This window comes from Oryza brachyantha, chromosome 5 (genome assembly GCF_000231095.2).
Source record: "Oryza brachyantha chromosome 5, ObraRS2, whole genome shotgun sequence".
Taxonomy (NCBI): Eukaryota; Viridiplantae; Streptophyta; class Magnoliopsida; order Poales; family Poaceae; genus Oryza; species Oryza brachyantha.
The window spans coordinates 695,654-716,690 of NC_023167.2; the positions used below are offsets into that span (position 1 = coordinate 695,654).

Genomic DNA, 21,037 nt, shown 5'->3' on the forward strand with positions numbered 1-21,037 from the left:
ATTTATCGTAACATAAAATTCCTCGGAATTTTAGAAGTTCAAGTAAGGCCCCGTTTAGTTTCTAAAAGATTTTGGGAAGGAAGTCGCATCGATTCGTATGGTCATATATATGAAGTATTTAAACATAGTTTAATATAAAAAAAAATTTAGATCGAAACCACGAGACAAACCTTCTAAGTTCAATTAATCCGTCATTTACACATGTATGTTACTGTAGCACTTATGATTAATCATGTACCAGTTAGAAAAAAAATCCGTCTCACGATTTCACCCATAACTATGTAATTAGTTTTAATGTTTATATATATTAATGATTTATTTAGATATCAAAATCAGACGCAGTAGCACAGAGAACATCCCGCGGCTGCTGCACGCGTCGCCGACGACGAGCGGCCGAGTTGGATGCGAGCGTGCCACCTCTTCCCCGCCGCCGCTTCTGACACATGGCCGCCGCCGACCCCGGCACGGCGTACAAGCTCCTCCTCTCCTGCCCCGCCGGCCTCCCCCGATCCCGAGTAACCCTTCCTCCCTCCCTCCCTACACATGCCCCACTTCCATTTCTCTCTCCGCGAATGAATCCCGACTGGACGGCGGGGGCGGCGGCAAATTTAACCTTCGGTTGCATTTTGCTGTGTTTTGTGTGTGCTTGCGCCCCGCAACACTCTGGTCTGGTCTCTCGCTTGGTTGCGTACGATCTGACTACGCAGTGCCACTTCCTTAGGAAAGACTTAAGTGTTTTTCTTTTCGGTGAACTGGACCCTAGATTTATTGAGCTGCTTGCAGATTAAGTACGGATGCTATGATATTTGTCAAAAGTAAATTAGTAATTGCGTCCTCATTTTGGTGATGCTCATGTTGTATGTGTGGACTGCAGGTTTCGGTTAAATTCGACCAGTCATTCGATAGGATTCCCCATCCAGATGCAGCTTTGGAAGAATCTATAAGTGAGGTCATTTGTCTGACTATGCGCTTCTACTGATTCTGAATTCCTGATTATCGACCCAATTTACACAGGTGTGTGTTTATATTTCTTTGATCCTGCAGATATGGAACCAGAGGCTTCAAAAGAACCCATCGTTGTACAACGGCACCAAATTTCGGGTATTTACCTTACCTGTAGCTATAACTTGGTATTCAGTTTTCCTGCTCCATTCATACGATTCAGGGGCACTTTGTGATTTTTCATAAATAATTAGTCCAATATCATGTCTATTTTATGACACAAAAGTGGTACGATTGGATGCAAATTCAAAAGCGCTTTAATCATGAATTACTTACAATATATTGTTATGTTGGTTAAAGAAAAACCTCTGCAACACAAATTAATTTCATGTTAAATTTTGGACACAACTCAATAAAAAACCCTTATAAGAGGAGGGAGCACTTAAGAGTAATTCATTATCATCCCCGGAACATTTCATTATCCAAATAAACTGTGCCTTCTCTAACTAACAAGGACTGCGAAGTAGGTACGGCCATTTCCTCCTGCCATTGCTAAATTTGATCACCAATAAGTGTTTCATCCGAATAAATAAGTGTTTAGTTCTGAGCTCAACCTGTGCAATTGCAAAAAAATCTGGAAAATAAACTGTTTTCAACCGATGTCTTCTAGATTTCATACTTCTGCCAGTGACCACCAATTAATTTCAGTATGGAGGACACGCCATCCACTACAAAGATGAACTAAACAAGGAGTATTATGTTTCACTTCATTTGGGCCTAACAGATTACAGGTTCATTTAACCTTTCTCATTCTTTACAGTGGCTAGTTACCTACTATTTTGGAGAGAAAAAACTCTGCTAGCCATACTATCTTTCTCCTTTCAACTCTTTTGTTCTAAGCTTCTATCTGGTATCAATTAATGTCTCTGTTTAACATCACTGTTAACTTACACATGACAGGACATTTGTGGGAACAAATCTTAATCCATTGTGGGAGAAGTTTTTAGTCCCCTCGGAAGGTAGGTTTGAATATTAGGAAGGAAACATAAGCATGTCTTGCTATTTAGATCAGGGCCTTTTGGCACCTTTTTTATGTCTTTTAGATACGCATCATCTCATGACTTATCATTTTTGTTCTGTTGCTCTTAACTTTTGAACATGCAACTTCTTAAGCCATATTTTATCCCATATTGTTTCCCCTAACATTCTTGTATATTTTCTGTATAATGTATGACTTTTCGTTATGCCAATGAAAATACTGCTCTGGGAAATAAAATTCATAACTTGTATCAGCACATAGTAGCTCATGCTGCACAAATCAGCCTTGACCAAAACAATTCCTTTCACAATCTGATCTTATTAGATGATTCTGTGTGTTGCCAACACACATCAAATCCATTGGGAAATGGCGCAATTGTTGAAACATCTGATGACAAGGTTATCATATTGCAAAGAAGTTACAATGTGGGGGAGTTTCCAGGTTACTATGTTTTTCCTGGAGGACATTCAGAGGTTAATCTTACGATTGTTTGACGATTTTGATCACAGTTGACACATGCTATGATTTGATTGAAGATTGAAAGTATGACTGATGTGCTTGATGTAGTACCTACTAATCTACAATGCTAGAAAATGATGATCAAGCTGGCACGATTTTTTTACCATTCTTCTGCGAGTTAGCATGACTTACAGAAAACTTCAGGTCTTTCCTACTAGACACTAGTTATCAGTTTATCTGGTTATAAACATATACTTAACTTCCTTTGCTGGATCTGTATTCTGTTCAGCAAGGTGATCTAATCTCTCTTACATTGTATAAAAAACTTTATGCTATTTTTGTCCCAATTGTAATGTGTAAATGAGGTGATTCTCCTGCATATTCTAGAAAAGAAAATAGCATGTAGAAACTGCAAGTGACACAAATGTTGAACCTAGTTATTGAAGTCTTAGATATTTTGATTCTACATGACTGATGGGATTATTGATTCAGTAGTTGCCTACAATATGCACGGTTCTTATGACTGAAGTTTATTTGCATATCAGCCACAAGAAATTGGAATATTGGGTCATCAAGCTGATGAAAAGGACATTTCTCTTCTCAATGAAAGAGTCTCCCAGGAGATGTTTGATGGAATTATCCGTGAGGTAGTTGAGGAAACTGGAGTGCCTGCTAATTCACTGGTAAACAGACACACTTGCGCTCTTTACCTTGTATCTATACTCTTTTAAAAGGACCTCGATGGTGGTGATGAGTGGCGAATCTGCCACCACCCACCACCACTGTCATGTGGGGTTACCGAGTACTCAGCCATTCCCAACCTACTCCCCAGAGAAGAGCCCTACTGTTTTACTAGCGTGCTCGACTGTGTTACTCTAGCAACAAGAGAAAATGTGGGGCCCGCAAGTAAATGGATGATTTTACTCGCTTCAGATGAGATGGAACTTTCGTAGTGCATGTATTTGCAACTTCAGATTTGGAATTTTAACAATATACTGTACTCCCTATTCCTTTTTTAAAAAGAAATTGCTAAAATATGTTTTACCCATTTTAAGATTTCTGTGGAATTCCTAACATTTGATTCTATGAATTTATATATTCCAGATACTCATTTTCTTGGCCCAAAACACGTTGCATAGTATAATTGCTGTACTTTTATACTTTTATGCAATATGATTATTTTCTTTTAGTCCATTGTAATGCACTGACATTAAGATAGTATAGCTAAATGCTGCATCAGCGTATAGTCCATCACCTTTTCTTTTGTGAAAGTTTACTAGTTGATATAATATGGCAGCGCAGCATCAACTTGTTCTTTTTTTTAATTGTTTGTACATAACACGTAATATGTAGCTTTTGGGACTACTTATCCAAATTTAATTCCATAGACAGAGCCTGTCTTCATTGGAATTTCTCGCCGGGAGATGAATGTCAGGCCAACTGCATTCTTTTTTACCAAATGCAGCATTGATTCAAGTGGAGTTTATGAACTATATTCTAAAGCGCAAGATGGCTATGAATCTACTAAGATGTATGCAGTCTCAGAGGTAAGTTTAATAACATTAGCAGCGCAATTTTATTCCCATCTTGCTTTTGGACACTGACCACTGCTATTATGTTTGAATCACAGGAAGAATTACGAGGGATGACCGAGCGAATGCCTGGCTGCCACCATGGTGGCTTTGCTCTCTATGAAATGATGAGGAATGCTGCCAAACAATCATGAACAAGAACAAAAGTGATGCAAGTCTACATTCAGATCCCCTTATTCAAAACACAAACATGGTTGACAATCATTATTTATCACTGCTTAATTGAGATTATCGGTGCGATTCCTTAATGCTCCTATTTGATATTCCTCAGCAGATTGCCTTCTTATCTAACATGATAAAAAAAAACACAGAGAGATGCGGCGTCACAAGAAAACAATAGTTACTACTCTTCTCTGTAGCAAATTCATTCTGTTTCTCTCTGCGTTGTTGCACAGATGGTTCTTCAGTAAAGAACGGGAAGAAATAAGAGCACGGAGCTTATTTAACATTCTCACTTTGTGACATGGAATTGATGTTGTAATTGAGATCATCGTAGACGTGGCATGATCTGTAATCAAAATCTTTCCGTTTCAGATTTTCTTTACATGGATCAATTTTAATCTTTCAGTTTCAGATTTTGTCTGCATGATTCATTGTTCAGTTGGTATTCACCTCTATCACTTCTGTGCACTGCGAGTCATGCTACAGTACGAGTACCTTTTCGCAGTACGCCACCAGGAACAATTCGTATACCGCCTTCAACCGATGGAAACGTAAAATCGAGTGAATACGTCTTCACGGTAGGAATACGTGAAAAGGATACGGTCGGGGCCCCACCTGTCAGCGATAACCCCTCGTCTCCCCCGTCGAGCTCTCCACGAGTGAATCGTGGAACTCGTTCGATCTCGCCATCGCGTCGCCTCCGCTCGCCGAGCCTTCCCCATCGCCGGCGGCATCATCACCACCACGCTACAAGGGGAGAGAGAGAGAGAGAGAGACAGAGGGACAGAGAGAGGGAGACAGAGAGATGGACGCGGAGCTCCTGGAGCTGCAGCGGCAGCTGGAGGCGGCGCAGAGCGCGCGGTCGAACGTGCGGCTGTCGGAGCGGAACGTCGTGGAGCTCGTGCAGAAGCTGCAGGAGCGCGGAATCATCGACTTCGAGCTCCTCCACACCTCCTCCGGCAAGGAGTACATCACATCCGTATGCCTTCCCTTCCCTTCGCCTCGCCGCATCTCTCTCTACTCCCCCAATCCGGCAGCAATCTCACAATCCCTTGCCGCTGCTTTTGCCAGAATCATATTTATCTGTATATATATATTTACCTTTAAATTCTATTCCGTAGTACCTACTGAACTGGAAGACTACACAGATGATTTTCGGATGATTTGGGTTTAAAGTATGCCGACCATTGGGTTTTTATCTTATGAGATCTATAACTCGGAAGCAGGGAACCGCATGTGAATTTGGTTGGATGGATTTTTATTTTTGGATTGGATACTGTTTGTGTTCTAGTTGTACTTTGTGAGAAAGTATGAATTGGTTTTTGCATTTTGGGTGGACTTCCTTTGGGAGCAGATATTAGTGATTCTGATTTTCTGATCCACCTGTGCATTTTAATGTATGTACAAATTGAAGATAATAAGTACAATCTTATCTATTGATTGTCACGGCATATTGTTCTTGAGCAGTCCAGTTCAAAGCGCTTGCTTAACTAAGAAATCTCTGGTCTTAGCTTATTCATGTTCAACTTGGTCTGGCAGGACCATCTGAAGCACGAGATTAAGATGGAGCTCAAGAAACGTGGCCGTGCATCGCTGGTAGATTTGTCAGATATACTGGGGGTGGACCTCTACCATGTTGAGAGACAGTCACAAAGGGTTGTTGCAGACGATCCGTCTCTTATGCTGATCAATGGCGAGATCATGTCACAGTCTTACTGGGACACTGTGACAGAGGAGATAAATGAGAAGTTGCAGGAGCGGAGCCAGATTGCCTTGGCTGAGATTGCTGCCCAGTTGCATATTGGATCAGAGCTGGTTGTCAATATCCTTGAGCCTCGGCTTGGAACTATTGTAAGTCTGCTAGTTTGCCCTTTCAATGGTCTTTTTCCCTGGCTGTTTTTTCTGCCAATCTATACTTAAACTTTGATAATCTAGATGTAATATGTCATGTCAAGCATCACAGTGCTAGGTGGTTAGCTGGTCCTAATAATTCAGCTGTTAGTCGAACAGAGCACTTTACACACTAGTACAGGAACTTATTCTTTTCCTGCTTCTGTTGCTTGAGCTCACAATTTATTGACCTTTTTTTTTTCTAATTTCTAGTACACTGGTCACTGTTTCTATCTTATTTTGTGGTTGTGCCAGTTATAAAAACTAGCATTTTCTCAAATTATCTGTTTAATTGCTTCTACCTTTCCCTAGAGTACTGGTGCTTCTTCATGCCTCCAAAGTCAAAAATACATTGTGAAGTGCATTTGATGATTTTAAAACAGAACTGCAAAATATGCAAGAGATCTACAATCAATATGAACAGACCCTTCCTACTTCACCATGGCATTTTCAATTCTCATTCAATCAAAATGATACAAATTTTATTAGACAATTCTCCTTCCAGGTTAAAGGAAGGCTAGAAGGTGGTCAGCTATACACTCCAGCATATGTCTCAAGAATTACTGCCATGGTTCGTGGTGCTGCTAGGGGTATAACGGTTCCGACAAATTTGCCATCTGTTTGGAACACCTTGCAGCTGCAGCTCCAAGAAATGCATGGTGCTAGTGGAGTTTCTGTGGAAGGTTCATTCTTCCAGTCTATCTTCAATGGCTTACTGAAAGAAGGTGCTGTGCTTGGATCAGTCCGTGCAGGAGTACAGTGGACACCAGCTGTAAGATCCATAATTGTTTAATTCATACTCTTAGCTCTTAAGCTCAATTTAACATTGTGGCTATTTTCTTCTCTGTTAGGTTTTCGCACATGCTCAAAAGGAGAGTGTTGATGCCTTTTTTTCACAGGTTAAGAAATTTCGAAGTTCTAATTTTATTTTAGTTCCTACTTCCTTCCATTTACTCTTATAGAGTAATATATGTTAGAAGCTAAGTATGAGTTATTAGCATAACTAGACTGTGTATTTATCTGAGCACGATCACAACTTTGCATGGATATTGTCTCTACTTAACCACTGGACATACTCTTCCATGCATGTCCTCATGCACAAACTGGCAAAGAGCTTTACCATTTCTACTCCATATTAAATCTCTAGACCTGAAATTTAGCAAGGATTTTGAATTCTGACACATGATGAAATATAGCTAGGATATGCATTATTTCCTTCTATCTGTAACTTATATGTTTTTTTTTTCAGAACTCTTACATTGGATATGAAGTGCTTCAGAAACTTGCAATTCCTCAGCCTAAACAGTATTTGGAGGTAATGGAAGCTGTTGATGCGCCTTTCCTGTTCTAATCACCAGTATGTCTGTGTTAACAATATTATTCTCCTATAGGCCAGATATCCAGATGGTATTGCACTGGAAGCTGTTTTTGTTCATCCTTCTGTTGTTGATATGCTAGATGCTGCCGTGGGTGATGCGATTGAGAATGGACAATGGTATCGTTAAATTTTATGTCTTCTCCATGGTTGACCGTGATTTTTCACTGTTATCTGCTATTAGCTCCTAACTCATGTATATCAAAAAGACAAAAATTCAAGCTTCTGAATTCGCTTCTTTTCTCCCTGTGCACATGGCTTGAACTTTGGAACTATTACAAAGAGCTTATGATATAACATGAGAAGAAGAATGGGAGTAAGCTAATCATATATGGACATAGATTAACAACTAACTTCAGTCTACACTTCGCAGCAGATCATTTACACAGCTGAGATTTGACCGAGATCCCTAAACATTTTTAGTAGCGACGACATGTTTGTTTTCAGCTTTTTTTCTTAATTTAATGTTAGGAGTTATCTGTTTTACACTTTTACTGCTGTGCTCAGGACTTTTCTCATTGCCTATCTTTGATGCGCCCTTTATTCTTCCAGGATTGATGCTCTTTCTGTCCTTCCATCGTATATCACTGGCCCTGATGCAACCAAGATATTGTCTCTCTGTCCATCTTTGCAGAAAGCAATCAAGGTTGGTGTCTTTGAAGTAGTTCAATTTTGTAGATTTTTCATGGTCAGTCATTAAAATACTTGTTTTCAGTCTTCTAAAGCAGTGGTATTTGGAGAATCATGTGTCTTCAGTAATGCATTTATCAAGGTGAATTCTCAAGTCCTGCTTCATGGATTTGTCAATATCTTTGATGTATTCGTTAAAATTCACGTCCCATTATATCTTCTATATGAGTGTAATTTTCTGTTCTTTGAACCATTTTAGGGTATTTTTGACCGACTTGAGAAACAAATCGACTCATTTGGTATTAAACATAGTGCTGGGCAAGAAAAGCTCTTGAATCCGACTCCAAGCAGTGAGCATAGGATAGGATCTGGCCAATTCTCTGACGTAAAAGATCTTGGTGATAATGATGCCAGCAGTACAGGTGCTTCATCTGACAGAGGGCCAAAGAAGAAAAGAGGGAAGGTGTCGGGTTCTACCAAAGGTATTACACTTGAAAAGGATGATGAAAATGATGAAAGCATTCCTATTAAGGGCAAGAAAGCACATAGGAAAAACAAGGATGCTGGTTCTTCAGGTGATGCAAAACATGGTGGTAAAAAAGCATCAGAGAAAACAAAAGAGGAGAACACAAACATCTTTCCATGTGAACTGATAGAACAAAAGGTTTTGACTGTTGCTCCAGAGTTAGAAGAGTTGGGAGGTCAGGAAGTTAGAAAAACATTGGCATAATTGTTTCTACTGGGTTTAAAATTTTAATTCTAGAACTCTTAAACTGATTTCAGGTTCAGACGACTTAAATGGACCACTTAAGTTGCTGGCTTCCCACCTGAGGCCGATGCTTATGGACTCATGGATGAAGAAAAGGAACACTATGTTGTCAGAAAATGCTGAAAGGAGGCGACGCTTGCTTGATAATCTGCAAAAACAGCTAGATGAGGTAATCTGTTTTTGACCAGCCATCGATATGTTTATTTTTTTTTTCTATCTGCACTTCTATCGGTATTGTTTAATGTTTGGATATCTGCCTTGGAATCAGTGATCTTGCTTTACGTTTACTAGCTTGCGTGTTTCATCTATTAAAATGTGCTCCTTCATCTTTGCACCTTTCTATATTATGTATGAAAGGCTTGTTCCAATATTTATTCTTTGTCTGTTGTCATCAGGCTGTCCTGGATATGCAACTCTATGAAAAATCTCTGGATGTGTTTGAGGATGATCCTGCTACCTCTGTAAGCTGCTATAGGCATTATCTTCACAAGATTGGTTGATTGCCACCCAATAAATTGATATTATCTACTTATGATTCTTATCTTCTTCCTTGTTTCCAGGCAATCCTACACAAGCATCTGCTAAGAACTATGGGTGCTCCTGTAGTTGATAAAATTTTGCTTACACTGGTAATTTCATGCTCATGTACTTATGGCTGTCTGCAAGTTTATAATTTTGAAAGGATTCAGTATGTCTCTATGTTTCAGTTTTGTTGGTTCTGCTTTACACCTGCAATATAGTTGTATAGACCACTTAGTGAACAATAATCTTGCAAATAGCTTCCCATGCTATCTGTTTCCCTGTTTGCTTGTTGTTTGAAGAAATAGTAAATTGCTGGTATCTTTACCATTATATATACTTTGCACTGAACCATTGATAGGATAAGGACAACAAATTGAAGAATGGCATGGAGGTTGAAGACAGTGAAGAAAATGTTCAATTGAGCACTGCTGACCGTACTTCTCTGGTATAATTCACCCTTTTTTTCGTCCTCAATGTATTATGTGATGTTTCCAGTGCCAACCCTGAGTGATTATTTCATTTGGTTTAACTTTTGAGTGCTTTGTTTGTGAATTGGAAAATAAACTTTAGGCGAAGGATCTTCCTGGGTCTTTGTCAGTGAAGGCTCAAGCTTTAGTTGAAGCACTGGAGGGAAAGGTTTGACTTTAACCAAGATGTGAAGTATTTATTTTCACTTTTTTCATAATATCTACTATAATGGATAACTGCAATTATAGTCAACTGTGCTAACACCAAACAATTTTACATAACACAAACATGCACACACAGAAAAAAAGCAGGGATATCTGGGCTATGAATGGCTATTGGACAACTAAGATTTAACAAATGAAGCTATGCATTCTTGGGACAATGAGTCTAGTATCATTAAAAAACTTTCCCTCAAAGTTTGCCGTGTTATGGCTCTCACCAGACATCAGACTGCAAGATGCCATATTGTAGAAAACACAAGAACACTTCATAATAGCTTGCATCTTGCCTACATCCTGTAGGAACTGGAACCTTATTTGTGGCATTTTACCAAATGTTTGTGATACCAATAAATTGAACTTCTAACAATAGGTAAACTAAATATGCAGCAAAAGTCCATTTCTTAGTAACCCATGAAGATTAATGTTGACTCTTCTAGTAGATTATATATTCTATTATTTTTCTCAGGCATTTCTTAGTAGCTTACACAATGTCTCAGATCTGAGACCGTGCCTGTAAGAAGTATGTTGCATAGTTCACATCTAATAAGATACAGTGATGTTAAACTTCTTCTATAAGTTCTCATAGAAATGTTTGTACCCCTAAACATGCGACTGCACAGTCCAATGAGTTCATTGTTGTCTGGAATGCTAATAGTAACAAGCAACTGCTAAATTTTGAACGCTAAATAAAGTCTGTAATATCATATCAAATTGAATTTTAGTTGTCCCTAACCTTTTCCTTCTAATACATTGCAGCGATTCGATTCATTTATGGATGCTTTAAGAGATACAGCAGAGGAAAGGTATTTCTGATGTAACTGCTTTCTACAATGTCTGGACTATTAAAAATTTAAAATGCTTACTCCCTTTTTTCTATTGCAGTGGCTTGTTATTTAAGAAGCTTGATAAAAGATTAGAGAGATCAATGCTGCATTCATACCGCAAGGTATGTTCTTTGGGCTTTTGAGTGTACCACAATTTCTGATGTTTGAACTGCTAAACTTGTTTGGTGTTACTCATATGTGTGAAAAACATGATGCTCGATATATCCAGCAATGTGCCAGATGTAAACTCTGTTGTTTGCCTGATAGGTTAAGTGTCCTTATGGCTGAATTTATATTGCTATTTATCTAATGCCTCAATTTCTTATATGAAATGAAGGACTTGACGGCACAAGTTTCTTCCGAGAATGATCCAATTTCCTTCCTTCCAAAAGTTGTTGCTCTACTTTTTCTTCAGGTTTGTTTGATCGTGCTCCTCCGATTGTTTTTGTGTTCTTGATTCAATAGTTTTGTATTGATCCTTATTCCTGAGAAACATCATGTTTTATTCCCTTTAATTATCTTTTTAGGCATACAATAAAGCTCTTCAGGCACCTGGAAGAGCGGTTGGTGCTGTTATTGCCCTACTGAAGGTAACTACTACCTCTGTCATAAAATGTAAGCACTTCTAGGTTGTTTAACAAAGATTAAGGTTGAGAAGAAAAGATTATTGTGCCTTTTAAGAAATGAGGAATAGATAGGGTAGGAGGATAGGTGGGGGTAAAATGAGAAGAATTTTGAACGGGAAATGATTAATGGGACAAGTAATACTATGAATAGGTAGAGATACTTACATTTTTTACAAGATGCAAATCCTAAACATACTTACATTTTGGAATGGAGGGAGTATTTGTTTTTATCTGTTCAAGATACACTGGATGCAGTTGAAAGCAGTATATGCACCATTTTTTTTTTCAGGACAAGATACCAGCTTCAACACACAAGGTTTTGGCCGATTATCACAGCACTACTGTGAAAGTTCTAGCACTACAAGCTGCTGCTACTGAGGATGTAAGTCCACTTAAACCATTTACAATCTTTATGCTTACGACTAATGCATTCCTATTGAAAGAAGGGTTGAATGTGAACTTAGTAGTCACCATGAATTAAAGGGTTGTGATCACATGCTTTCATAGACCAACTTGTGTCGTTTCCACGCAGGAGGAGGATTGCACAACCGATCGAATGCTAGAGAGGAAGGAAGATCTGGAAGAGAGGCTGATGCCAGAACTGAAATCCCTGGTCCTGGGCACAAGCAAAGATTCCAAAGAATGAGCAGCAAAGACACTGTGCATTCTGGTGCTGGCCTGCTAGGCTATCTGTGTACATACACAGGGCAGGGTTATCCTCCTCTCATCCTCTGCGTTGATCGTCTTTGCTCTATCAGGGAGTAACAAAAGAGCTGGGAAGGTGATCTTCTCTATAGAAAAGAAAAAGGAGAAAAGAATCCATGTTCGTAATGCTGTGTACACCTTCATTCCAGAAGTCCATTTGAACATCTGATTGACCTCTGTCTCATATACTTCAGTGAATGCATTTCAGCAAATGCTTAGGCTAATTTTAGTGGCCGACGGCATCATTCACTTCACACCTGAATCTTGAACCTGACGCTGCTCGGTTTTGGAAAAAGGGGGGGGGGGGGGGGGGGGGGGGGGGGGGGAAGAGTGACGCGTGCAGAAAATACGTAGCAAAAGACAATAGAAATTTTGGGGCTAAAGCAAAGTAGCGTGTGTCGAAAAACCATTGAAATTAGCATCCTAATATACACTACTAGGACCTTGTTAGACGCCGCTTGTTAGTGCACCACGAAAACCGAAATATGTCGCTGACAGTCTTGACACTTTGCGACAAGCAGCTGTTTCGCTTGTAGCCCTATATTTACGTTTACACAAATATTTAAATTTTTAATTTTAAACTTAGAGTAGATTTTAGTTTCTTCTATCGTAGTTTATTTGCAACCTTTGTAAAATGCATATAATAATTTTACTTATAGACTTTTTTTTTATTTGTAAACATGTTGTTCGGCATTTTTTTTCCCCTGAAAATCTAGAAAAATGACCACCTGCCTCTCACACATGAAACATGCAATTATGCAAGCAAGATGAAACTCTCATCTTTGCTGACTGCTGATGTTTTATTTGAGGAGTTTTACTTAAAAAGGCAATTGCTCGTCTAATTTTGTTTTGCTTCCTCGATAAGGCAGCTGGCTGCCCATGCTCAACTATGAGTACAGGGTGACTGACATTTTGTTACCTACCCCCACAAGTTGCTGCAATTTTCTCCCGGATATTTAGGGGACGTTTAGATGGGGCTAAAATTTTTTAGCATATGTCACATCAGATGTTTGGACACTAATTTGAAGTATTAAACATAGATTAATAAAAAAAAACTAATTTCATAAATGAGAGCTAATCCACGAGACGAATCTATTGAGCCTAATTAATCCATGATTAGTGAATACACATAAATTAATCATGGATTAATTAGGCTCAATAGATTCGTCTCGTGAATTAGTCCAAGTTTATAGAATGAGTTTTTTGTATTAGTCTATATTTAATACCTCAAATTAATGTCCAAACATCCGATGTGACAGAGACTTAGAAAAAAGTCTCTGTTTCCTAAACACCACCTCGATAATTTCTTACTCTTAAATATAATAATTGATCTATGTGTTTATGACATAGGGGTTCTGAATCGTGAAATGATAAATTGTATTTTCGTTGAATTCATCTATCCGTTCCGTTCCTGGCAAGTGGAGTGATACAGAATCACTTGATAGTAGCATACATACTGCTTGATAGGTCAGAGTTTACAAACAAATGAAGTTTGTTTACGTGTGAAAAAAATGGGGGCCGCAACAAAAAAAACTTCCGTTGCCGGGACTCGAACCCGGGTCTCTCGGGTGAGAGCCGAGTATCCTAACCAGCTAGACTACAACGGATCTTGATGCTTCTGAACCACAAAATATAAATATTGAGAAAGTTATAAGTAGCTGTAGCTCACCATACTTAACTGGAGCATGCTCACAAGAATTTCTGCCAGTTCTCTCGTCGAGACCGACCCATGCGCAGCCAGCTGATCGAATCCATCTTTGGACGATGCAATTCAGTAGACTCTCGAATGGAAATGGCCCATTGGTTTTGTGGGCCTCCACAGCAAATCAGAGTAGGCCACAACGACGTTCCGGCGCAACTTTTATGGGCCGCACGTACGCCGAAAGCCTAGGCGCCGGCCCACGAATAGAGGCCTTTTGGGCCAACACATTCGCCTTCACGTGGGAGAAAGTCCGTCGTGCTCGCGCGGCGGAAGGAGGAAGAAGCGTCGTCGCGGGGGGGCCCGGCCGCCGGCGAGCAACCGCACGCGCGATACGATGGTGGTGCTGCACGTCATGCGGGCATCCTCCTCCTCGTCGTCGTCGCCGCCGGCGGAGGTGGGGGAGGAAGAGGCGGGAGAGTTCCTCCACGAGTGCGCCGCCTCCTCCCCCGTCGAGGACGTGGCGGCCGCGCTCGCCGGCGTCGCGGCGCTCCAGGCCCACCTGCTCTCCCTCTGCCGCTGCCTCCGAGGTCGGAGCTTGCCCCGCAGCCTACCTCGGGCGCCATCGGAGTGAACGAACTGACGCGTTCTGCGGTTCGTGTGTTGTTTGCAGTGGTGGAGGGGCGCACGGCGGCGGGTGAGCTGGAGAGGGCGGTGGCGGAGGCTGAATCCTACGCCTCCAAGGTCAGATTCTCACTTCGATTCAGGTGTTGCTCATATAATAGGATTTGGATGTTACTCTTGTACTGTCGCTGCCCGAATTCTCCATATCAGGATTCCCTAGTTGCTACGATTGATTGAGTACAATAGCCTTAAAATTGAGCTCCACTCTGCCCAAATGGTAATGGATACAGGATTGCTACTGTGCTACCACTATGCAGTTACGTTTGATCGTACCAAAATTGAAAGAAAAGATTGTATGCGTAGCATTTTTTATGACTAATAGAATGTGGTAGGGTTATATTGTACCAGAGTACCATTATGCAGTTACTGTTTGTGAAAGGGATGTTAGCCTCAGCCATTTTCGTTCTCTTCATCATTGATTGAACTAAATTTTGTAACCAAATGTATGCCAGTGGCAAACTTGCAATCAACATTACAGTTTTCAACTTGAAATGATAGCCCCTTTCCGCCTGAATTTTATTCCAGGAGCAAGTGCGGCACAACAAATTCTTGTCCCCTCGTGCTCTAAGAGAACATATCAAGAACATTGAAAAGGCAGCTGTTGCCGCTCTACAAGAGTCTCCGGAGGCATTGCTCTTGCAACAAAAATCATCAGGTAATACATGAATTTAGATAAGGAAGGTGTGATTTCCCAAATGAAACAAGTGTGGATGCAGTATCCTCAAGGAAAAAAAAATACAGGTAGCCCACTAGACGGGCCATTTCCGTCTTCTGTAATTATATCATTATTTATGATCTGTATCAACCTTCATATGTGTAGTTCCGACTCTGAAGTTATCTATCTCTTGTCGTAACATGGGATATCATCTGCTTACTTTTAACTCTTTCTTGTAAGCAATGTCCAGACGACAAGCATGGAAATGTACAACTTTGGTGGGCTGGAAAAGAGCTGGCCATCGGCAAGAAGCTAAGTGACTATATTGGCGTTAATGACAAAACAAAGGTAACATGCAACTGTAGTTTAAAATGGTTCCTTCAGTTTGTGATATTTACATTTTGCCTTTTAAATTACCTTATGCAGATTGTCATCAGGCTAAGGCATATTTCTCAACCGTCATGAGCATTGAGTGTACTTGTACGCTTCATTGTTCCTGCAGAGTTAGTTTACTTTTGGTTTTGGGTACTATGCTAGTATATGCAAGTTATCCCTTGTAAGTTATTATTCGTTTTCTAGAGAAGACTCCCATTTCCATGTGCCATTGAGACAGACACCTTAAACTGTAACATTTTCTTTTGATATTTAGTGTTCTATTTGTCTTCAATAGATGAGGCCATTCAAGGAATTACTTCAGAATTTAAGCATTCAAGAAAACAAACCATAAGAAACAATGTTCATTTTAGGTTCAGAATATAGAGAGTTTGTATGGAGAACTGGAACATGGTAATATGTAATTTGTTATCTGCTGCTTAATACATTTGCAGGATTTTTGGTTAGTACGGTGTAACTGATGCACTGGACATCAATGAAGACCATGTTGGGAAACTTCTGAGAAATGATCGCACTTGACATCGTACTTGACCATGAAATAGGATGATAACTAAACTCATTCTACTACAATGTTTGTTATTAACGATGATGCTCTATCAATTTTGTTTGTTAAGAAACTAGAGAGTGGTTCTCTGAAAAGTTGTCGAGCTTGTTTTAGCATTGCAGCCTAGTTGAAGGGTCCCTGACATACTGTGCTCGACTCTGGCTATTGTATTTAGCTTCTGACTTCTGGAACATATTTGTCTCCATATGCGCGTCTCTTGGGTTGCTATGAACAAACACATACTGAGGAGCGAAAAGTATAGCATGTTTAGTATATCTAGGTTTCTTTATCAGTAGATTAGCTCCACGGTGCAGGAAAGTAGCAGACATCATAAACAGATGCATCTGATTCTTTGCTTAGTTCATTTATCTGTTGACAAGCAAAGTGATAGTGAAACTAGTCTTTAGAGTCATGATTTTATCTGTTGCAGTGACTTCTTCTGGTGCTCAGGTGGATAAACCAAAGTATTTGAATTGTTGCCATCGTATACTCATTCTTTTCCAAAATATAATCATTTCTAGGTCCTTTAGCTTATGCTAAGGAGATGTTAAAAGATTCTTCTGTAGTCACTTTAGTGATCAATTTTTGAATTTTAAATTACATAGATTTCCTTTCTAAACATTTAATTGGCTTTGAAATTATTAAATAATTGAAATTATGGCAATCAATACGTAAATATTTATATTATGGTAATTTAGTCCTAGAAATACTTATATTGGAACTGAGGAAATATCTTTCAATTGTGAAACACTGCATATGACGTATGGTCGGTGGATGAATGCCTGAATGCAATTTTTGGCGTTTGCACAGCATTGCCATCGCAGGAGTCAGGAATCAGCAAATGTTTCCGGTGGGAACAATCGGTAGTACTTCTCAAGGATTGGCCAAGGTGTGGTTCTGGCATGTCAATTTAGCTGCCCTATTAGAGCAAGTTCAATAGTATAGCCAACTATTAGCTTCAATTTATCTATAGTTAATCTAATAGTCAATTTATACAATAGTTACCTACAAAATATCAATATATGGTCCCACATGTTATACATATATTTTGTCTTGGAGTCCGTGTGCAGCTGGCTATAAATTAGTAGCCCACCTCTCTTCTCTCTCCCCTCTTATCTCTTTAAAATATGCTTATAGCTCGCTATTGTACCTGCTCTATACAGTATAGCTGTATTAAATTACATTTTTCAGTTTGGATCCTATATTTCAGTTTGGATCGATTGAGCAAAACAAGGTGATAAAAGTCGGTGCCTCCTGTCTACAGGTATAAATCCTACTACTGCTATTTGTCAGATTTCTTGTCTTGTATTAGTAGGAACAAGCATTTGTCCATTATAATGTTGATCTTATCATCACATAAGTTATTGCATGAAGCATTGAAGCCTGTCCTGCGTTGCAGTTGCATTTTACTACCATCAACATAAATTATCATATCTTGGTCGATTTGTTCAGTCGTCTATGGTATATATTATTTTCATGGCTTTGACCTGTCAGTCAAACTATATATGACCCTTCTGGCTACTGCTGCCAAGTTACCAGATGCTAACAGCCTAACAGTAATTCCATTGCTCTTCTGCTTCATCTGTGCCACTTGATGGCTCTGGTTTTCCACAACGTTTGATCTGTGGACTAATCCTAATTTCCATCCGAGAACACGACAACTATTCGTTAAGGACGCGCACGAACCAAAGCACTGGTGAGTGCTGTCATCATATGAAGCTCTTGACACTTTTCCAGTTGGTTGTTGCGATTGGAAATCTCTCTCCTTGGAACTTTTTCTGTTTTTTCTCTCCTCTTGAGCAACAGAAAGGTAAAAACTTTTGCCATGGACACCTTTAGACCATGTTTGTTTCTGTCCAACTTTTTTTAAGTTCGTATCACTTCGAGCGCTTTGGGCACTAGTTAGAAGTATTAAATATAGACTATTAATAAAATTTGTTTCATACTCTAGACTATTTCGCGGAACAAATCTATTGAGCCTAATCAGTCCATAAATAGCGAATGTGATGCTACAATAAATATTTGCTAATCATAAACTAATTAGGCTTAAAAAATTTATTTAATGAAATAGTCTTTATTTATGCAATTAATTTTATTATCGGTCTATATTTAATACTCCTTATTAACGTCTAAACATTCCATGTACCAAGGGACTCTGGATCCAAACAGACTATAGTCTCTTTTTTTCTCTCTCATCTGAGAAGATTCTTTGGCTGTATCCTGAGAGCTGGTTTTACAGCCAAATGGTTTGCTCAATCCAAGGTGCTGTTAGTATTAAAACTGTACTGTAACTTTGACAGTCATTCAGACACATGGATGGTGAAAGTGTGGAATCTCTATTGTGTTATGTTCTCTTCTCTCTGTGGACTGCTTTCACTCTGTTGTGTTTGTTGCATGACCCATCCCAATCAGAAGCTGGACAAGCCGTGGTGGTGGGAGAACTGGGAACTGGCAATCACAACCCCAAAGCTGCTCCCCTTTTGGTCACCCTACTGTGTTGTGTGTTTGTGTGTCAGTGACCAATGGTACTATTGCGTTTGCTACTCCTCCTTGCAAGTTGCAATGCAACTGTTTCAGATGCTAATCTACCCATTCAAAAGTTAACAGCAAATCTCACCCATCTTGGTAGGACAGTATTATATACAAATGTTTGAAATGATGGTTTTGAGTAATCTGGCCTTTTTGTACGATGCCAATCCGTAATCGACAGCAATGGAGTACCTAGCTTGTTCTTGATTTTGTTTGCTCATCAACTGCTTTGTTTGCTTCCATCTCGATGTCTGCAGATACATGGGACCCGTAATCTCCTCTAGCTTGATTCCTCAAAAGCATCCCCCGGCCATGAGTGAGCGAGCTCAACCAAAAGCAAGCAAGCATGCATTTTCATTTTCGTTTTTCAGTAGTAGAAAATAACTTTTGTCTCTTTGTATTTGTTTTGTTTCTGAAGCTAGTACAAAACCTTTGTTTTGAAGCCACGGAAGAGTGAGTTGCAGCAGCGTGCCGTGGAAGCTGACAAAAGTCACAAAGATATGCCTGCTTATTAATTTGGGAGCCTGGACTTTGGCTTCGCGTGCCTTGTGCAACAACAACTACTACAACTACAAGAGCTGTGAGGTAGGTGAAGGTGTAATACATGATGCAATTTATGGCCAAAGATTGATTGGTAGTGGTACTCCTCCATGAACAACATGAGGCATGGTCAAGTAGCCGAGTGTACTTTGAGAGAGGAATCAAATCTGCCACCAAGTCAGTGCCACCCTTGCACCATTTATCAGTACAGTACCCAACCCCACAACAGTACTACTACCATCACCTTTGTAAGCAAGGCAATGCAATGCAGTGCTTCTGAACACTCTGCAAACCACAAGCCAAGAAGGAAGAAATTGGGATGGGGGGATGAATGCATCAGAAGTTTAGAACAGATTCAGGATGGAAACAAATGAACAGAGATTCATATTCATACAGCTAAAATCCTAAAGAAATCATTTTGTCCACCTAGACACATGAGGAAAAGGAAATCAAGAAGCAGGGGGAAATGAAAGAAGAAAAAGAGTCCATGAATCCTCACAGCAATTCATTCACAACACATTTGCTCATCTTCACAGGCACTCCCAACAGCCAAAACAGAAGCAGAAACGAAACAAAAAATATGATCTTTTTTCCCCTGTTCTTGTCAACATCATGAGTCATGACGTCAAATCAAGAAGAGAATCATCATCCCCTGCACATCTCCTGCCTCTCCTGGGCGGCCTCGCCGGCGGCGACGGAGGACACCCTGGGCGTGTTGGTCACCGAGTAGAACACCACGTCGCTGACGCTCCTCCTCTGCTGCAGCTGCAGGTGCTGGTGCTGGTGCTGCGACCTCTTGCAGTGCGCAATGGCGCCCTGGATGGCGCCTTCCTCCGACCCGGCGCTGCTGCTCCGCTTCAGCGCCGCCGATGCCGCCCCAGGCCTGGCCAGGAACCCGCTCGCGTTGCCGCAGGACGGCGTGGACGAGGACGACGAGGAGGTCGAGCACAGCGGCGGGGTCGCCGGCGCCGACGCAGCCTTCGTCGCCACCAGCCGCACCCGCCGGATGATGCCGGAGAAGGACTTGCGGTGGCCGCAGAGCTCTTCAGCTGGATCCATCACGCTCCCGCCGCCATTGCCGGCGACGACGCCGATGTCGCTCGGCTTGGCGGCGGCCAAGAAGAGGGACTTGATGTAGTCCCTCGACGTCCACCTCTTCATCATCTTCAACCTCTTGGACCACGAATACTTCTTGGCGCAGACCTTGCTCATGTCAACAATGTCGTCGTCTTCCACCTCTGCAGCAGCAATGGAGGACGCCTTCTTGATCCCCTGCACCTGCACCTGCTGCTCCTGGAGCAGCTTCTGCACGAGCTGCAGCCGCGGCGGAAGGTGGAGGGGGAGGAGGTTGCCCTTGTAGAACAGCTCGTCGGCCGGCGACGCGAAGGCCTTGCTGCCGGCGGCGGAGCTGTGGAACTCGAACTCCCGGAGGCGTGGGGAGGAGGGGGGCAGCGGCGTGGTGGTCGGGGTGAGGTCCATGTCGATGTAGTCTTCCTGGATCACCATTGTGGGGGCCCTCGCCATTGCTGCCACCTTTGGTGGTGGAGGATTGGATATCCGGACACAAGCGAGAAGAGACCACTGAGAATGCTTTATACTTGTAGGGTTTTGTGAGGTGCTTTTTTTCTCCCTTTATTTATTTATCTATGTACCTATTTATTTGTTTGTTTGCCTGTGAGTTTTTCTGTTATTTTTAGGCTGCGTTCGTTTCGCCTGTCGAGATGAACTTCTCTTTGATTTCTTTACCACCATTTTTAAACTACTATATGATATATTTCGTATGAAAACTTTTTATATAAAAATTGTTTTAGATGATGTATTTCGTGTGA

General features: G+C 40.7%; 4 protein-coding genes, 1 long non-coding RNA gene and 1 other non-coding gene across 10 annotated transcripts; 4 read left to right on the forward strand and 2 right to left on the reverse strand.

The window, feature by feature from the left end:
- The first annotated feature begins 351 nt into the window (after positions 1 to 351).
- On the forward strand, positions 352 to 4,601 carry LOC102716415 (nudix hydrolase 9). Of its 3 annotated transcripts, none has more exons than XR_001550241.2 (10): positions 352 to 515; positions 875 to 949; positions 1,045 to 1,101; positions 1,651 to 1,733; positions 1,903 to 1,961; positions 2,306 to 2,454; positions 2,986 to 3,123; positions 3,829 to 3,987; positions 4,071 to 4,266; positions 4,344 to 4,601. XR_001550241.2 is itself a non-coding variant. In XM_006654864.3 (9 exons), exons 1-9 carry the CDS (start codon positions 444 to 446, stop codon positions 4,164 to 4,166), a joined length of 888 nt encoding a protein of 295 aa, XP_006654927.1. In that variant the 5' UTR covers positions 352 to 443; the 3' UTR covers positions 4,167 to 4,601. The 3 variants fall into 3 exon arrangements, 1 of the variants encoding a protein (XP_006654927.1); XR_001550242.2 differs by having other exon boundaries at positions 4,428 to 4,601; XM_006654864.3 differs by having other exon boundaries at positions 4,071 to 4,601.
- A 264-nt stretch (positions 4,602 to 4,865) lies between these two features.
- LOC102719863 (E3 UFM1-protein ligase 1 homolog) lies at positions 4,866 to 12,492 on the forward strand. Of its 2 annotated transcripts, none has more exons than XM_006653914.3 (20): positions 4,866 to 5,173; positions 5,734 to 6,045; positions 6,590 to 6,856; positions 6,936 to 6,983; positions 7,334 to 7,399; positions 7,476 to 7,579; positions 8,012 to 8,105; positions 8,175 to 8,231; positions 8,349 to 8,790; positions 8,873 to 9,027; positions 9,254 to 9,319; positions 9,419 to 9,487; positions 9,739 to 9,825; positions 9,951 to 10,016; positions 10,826 to 10,872; positions 10,952 to 11,015; positions 11,231 to 11,308; positions 11,421 to 11,483; positions 11,809 to 11,901; positions 12,052 to 12,492. In XM_006653914.3, the coding sequence occupies exons 1-20, from the start codon at positions 5,000 to 5,002 to the stop codon at positions 12,163 to 12,165; spliced, it is 2,466 nt and encodes an 821-aa protein (XP_006653977.1). In that variant the 5' UTR covers positions 4,866 to 4,999; the 3' UTR covers positions 12,166 to 12,492. The 2 variants fall into 2 exon arrangements, with proteins under 2 accessions (XP_006653977.1, XP_040380385.1); XM_040524451.1 differs by having other exon boundaries at positions 7,481 to 7,491; positions 12,052 to 12,491.
- A 1,266-nt stretch (positions 12,493 to 13,758) lies between these two features.
- TRNAE-CUC lies at positions 13,759 to 13,831 on the reverse strand. Its single transcript has one exon. It is a non-coding gene; the product is annotated as a tRNA-Glu (tRNA).
- Positions 13,832 to 14,182: 351 nt separating this feature from the next.
- On the forward strand, positions 14,183 to 16,613 carry LOC102720144 (cilia- and flagella-associated protein 298-like). 2 transcript variants are annotated; one of them, XM_015837474.1, is made up of 6 exons: positions 14,183 to 14,453; positions 14,537 to 14,607; positions 15,073 to 15,202; positions 15,453 to 15,550; positions 15,629 to 15,682; positions 16,030 to 16,613. In XM_015837474.1, exons 1-5 carry the CDS (start codon positions 14,261 to 14,263, stop codon positions 15,665 to 15,667), a joined length of 531 nt encoding a protein of 176 aa, XP_015692960.1. In that variant the 5' UTR covers positions 14,183 to 14,260; the 3' UTR covers positions 15,668 to 15,682; positions 16,030 to 16,613. The 2 variants fall into 2 exon arrangements, with proteins under 2 accessions (XP_015692960.1, XP_015692959.1); XM_015837473.1 differs by lacking the exon at positions 16,030 to 16,613 and having other exon boundaries at positions 15,629 to 16,023.
- Positions 16,614 to 16,896: 283 nt separating this feature from the next.
- On the forward strand, positions 16,897 to 18,988 carry LOC121054468. Its single transcript, XR_005811891.1, has 3 exons — positions 16,897 to 17,028; positions 17,350 to 17,403; positions 18,926 to 18,988. It is a non-coding gene; the product is annotated as an uncharacterized LOC121054468 (long non-coding RNA).
- Positions 18,989 to 19,692: 704 nt separating this feature from the next.
- On the reverse strand, positions 19,693 to 20,847 carry LOC102720428 (probable membrane-associated kinase regulator 3). The gene has a single exon (XM_006653916.3). It carries the CDS (start codon positions 20,730 to 20,732, stop codon positions 19,854 to 19,856), a length of 879 nt encoding a protein of 292 aa, XP_006653979.1. The 5' UTR covers positions 20,733 to 20,847; the 3' UTR covers positions 19,693 to 19,853.
- Positions 20,848 to 21,037: the final 190 nt, after the last annotated feature.

Bases quoted from the DNA above. Each gene is read 5' to 3' on its own strand.
- LOC102716415 (XM_006654864.3), top strand. From the start codon at position 444: ATGGCCGCCGCCGACCCCGGCACGGCGTACAAGCTCCTCCTCTCCTGC. The intron at 950-1,044 runs GTCATTTGTCTG...TTGATCCTGCAG, and splicing joins TGGAAGAATCTATAAGTGAG to ATATGGAACCAGAGGCTTCA. The intron at 1,734-1,902 runs GTTCATTTAACC...TACACATGACAG, and splicing joins TTGGGCCTAACAGATTACAG to GACATTTGTGGGAACAAATC.
- LOC102719863 (XM_006653914.3), top strand. From the start codon at position 5,000: ATGGACGCGGAGCTCCTGGAGCTGCAGCGGCAGCTGGAGGCGGCGCAG. The intron at 8,791-8,872 runs GTCAGGAAGTTA...AACTGATTTCAG, and splicing joins AGAGTTAGAAGAGTTGGGAG to GTTCAGACGACTTAAATGGA. The intron at 9,028-9,253 runs GTAATCTGTTTT...TGTTGTCATCAG, and splicing joins TGCAAAAACAGCTAGATGAG to GCTGTCCTGGATATGCAACT.
- LOC102720144 (XM_015837474.1), top strand. From the start codon at position 14,261: ATGGTGGTGCTGCACGTCATGCGGGCATCCTCCTCCTCGTCGTCGTCG. The intron at 14,454-14,536 runs GTCGGAGCTTGC...TGTTGTTTGCAG, and splicing joins CCTCTGCCGCTGCCTCCGAG to TGGTGGAGGGGCGCACGGCG. The intron at 15,551-15,628 runs GTAACATGCAAC...TACCTTATGCAG, and splicing joins GCGTTAATGACAAAACAAAG to ATTGTCATCAGGCTAAGGCA.
- LOC102720428 (XM_006653916.3), bottom strand. From the start codon at position 20,732: ATGGCGAGGGCCCCCACAATGGTGATCCAGGAAGACTACATCGACATG.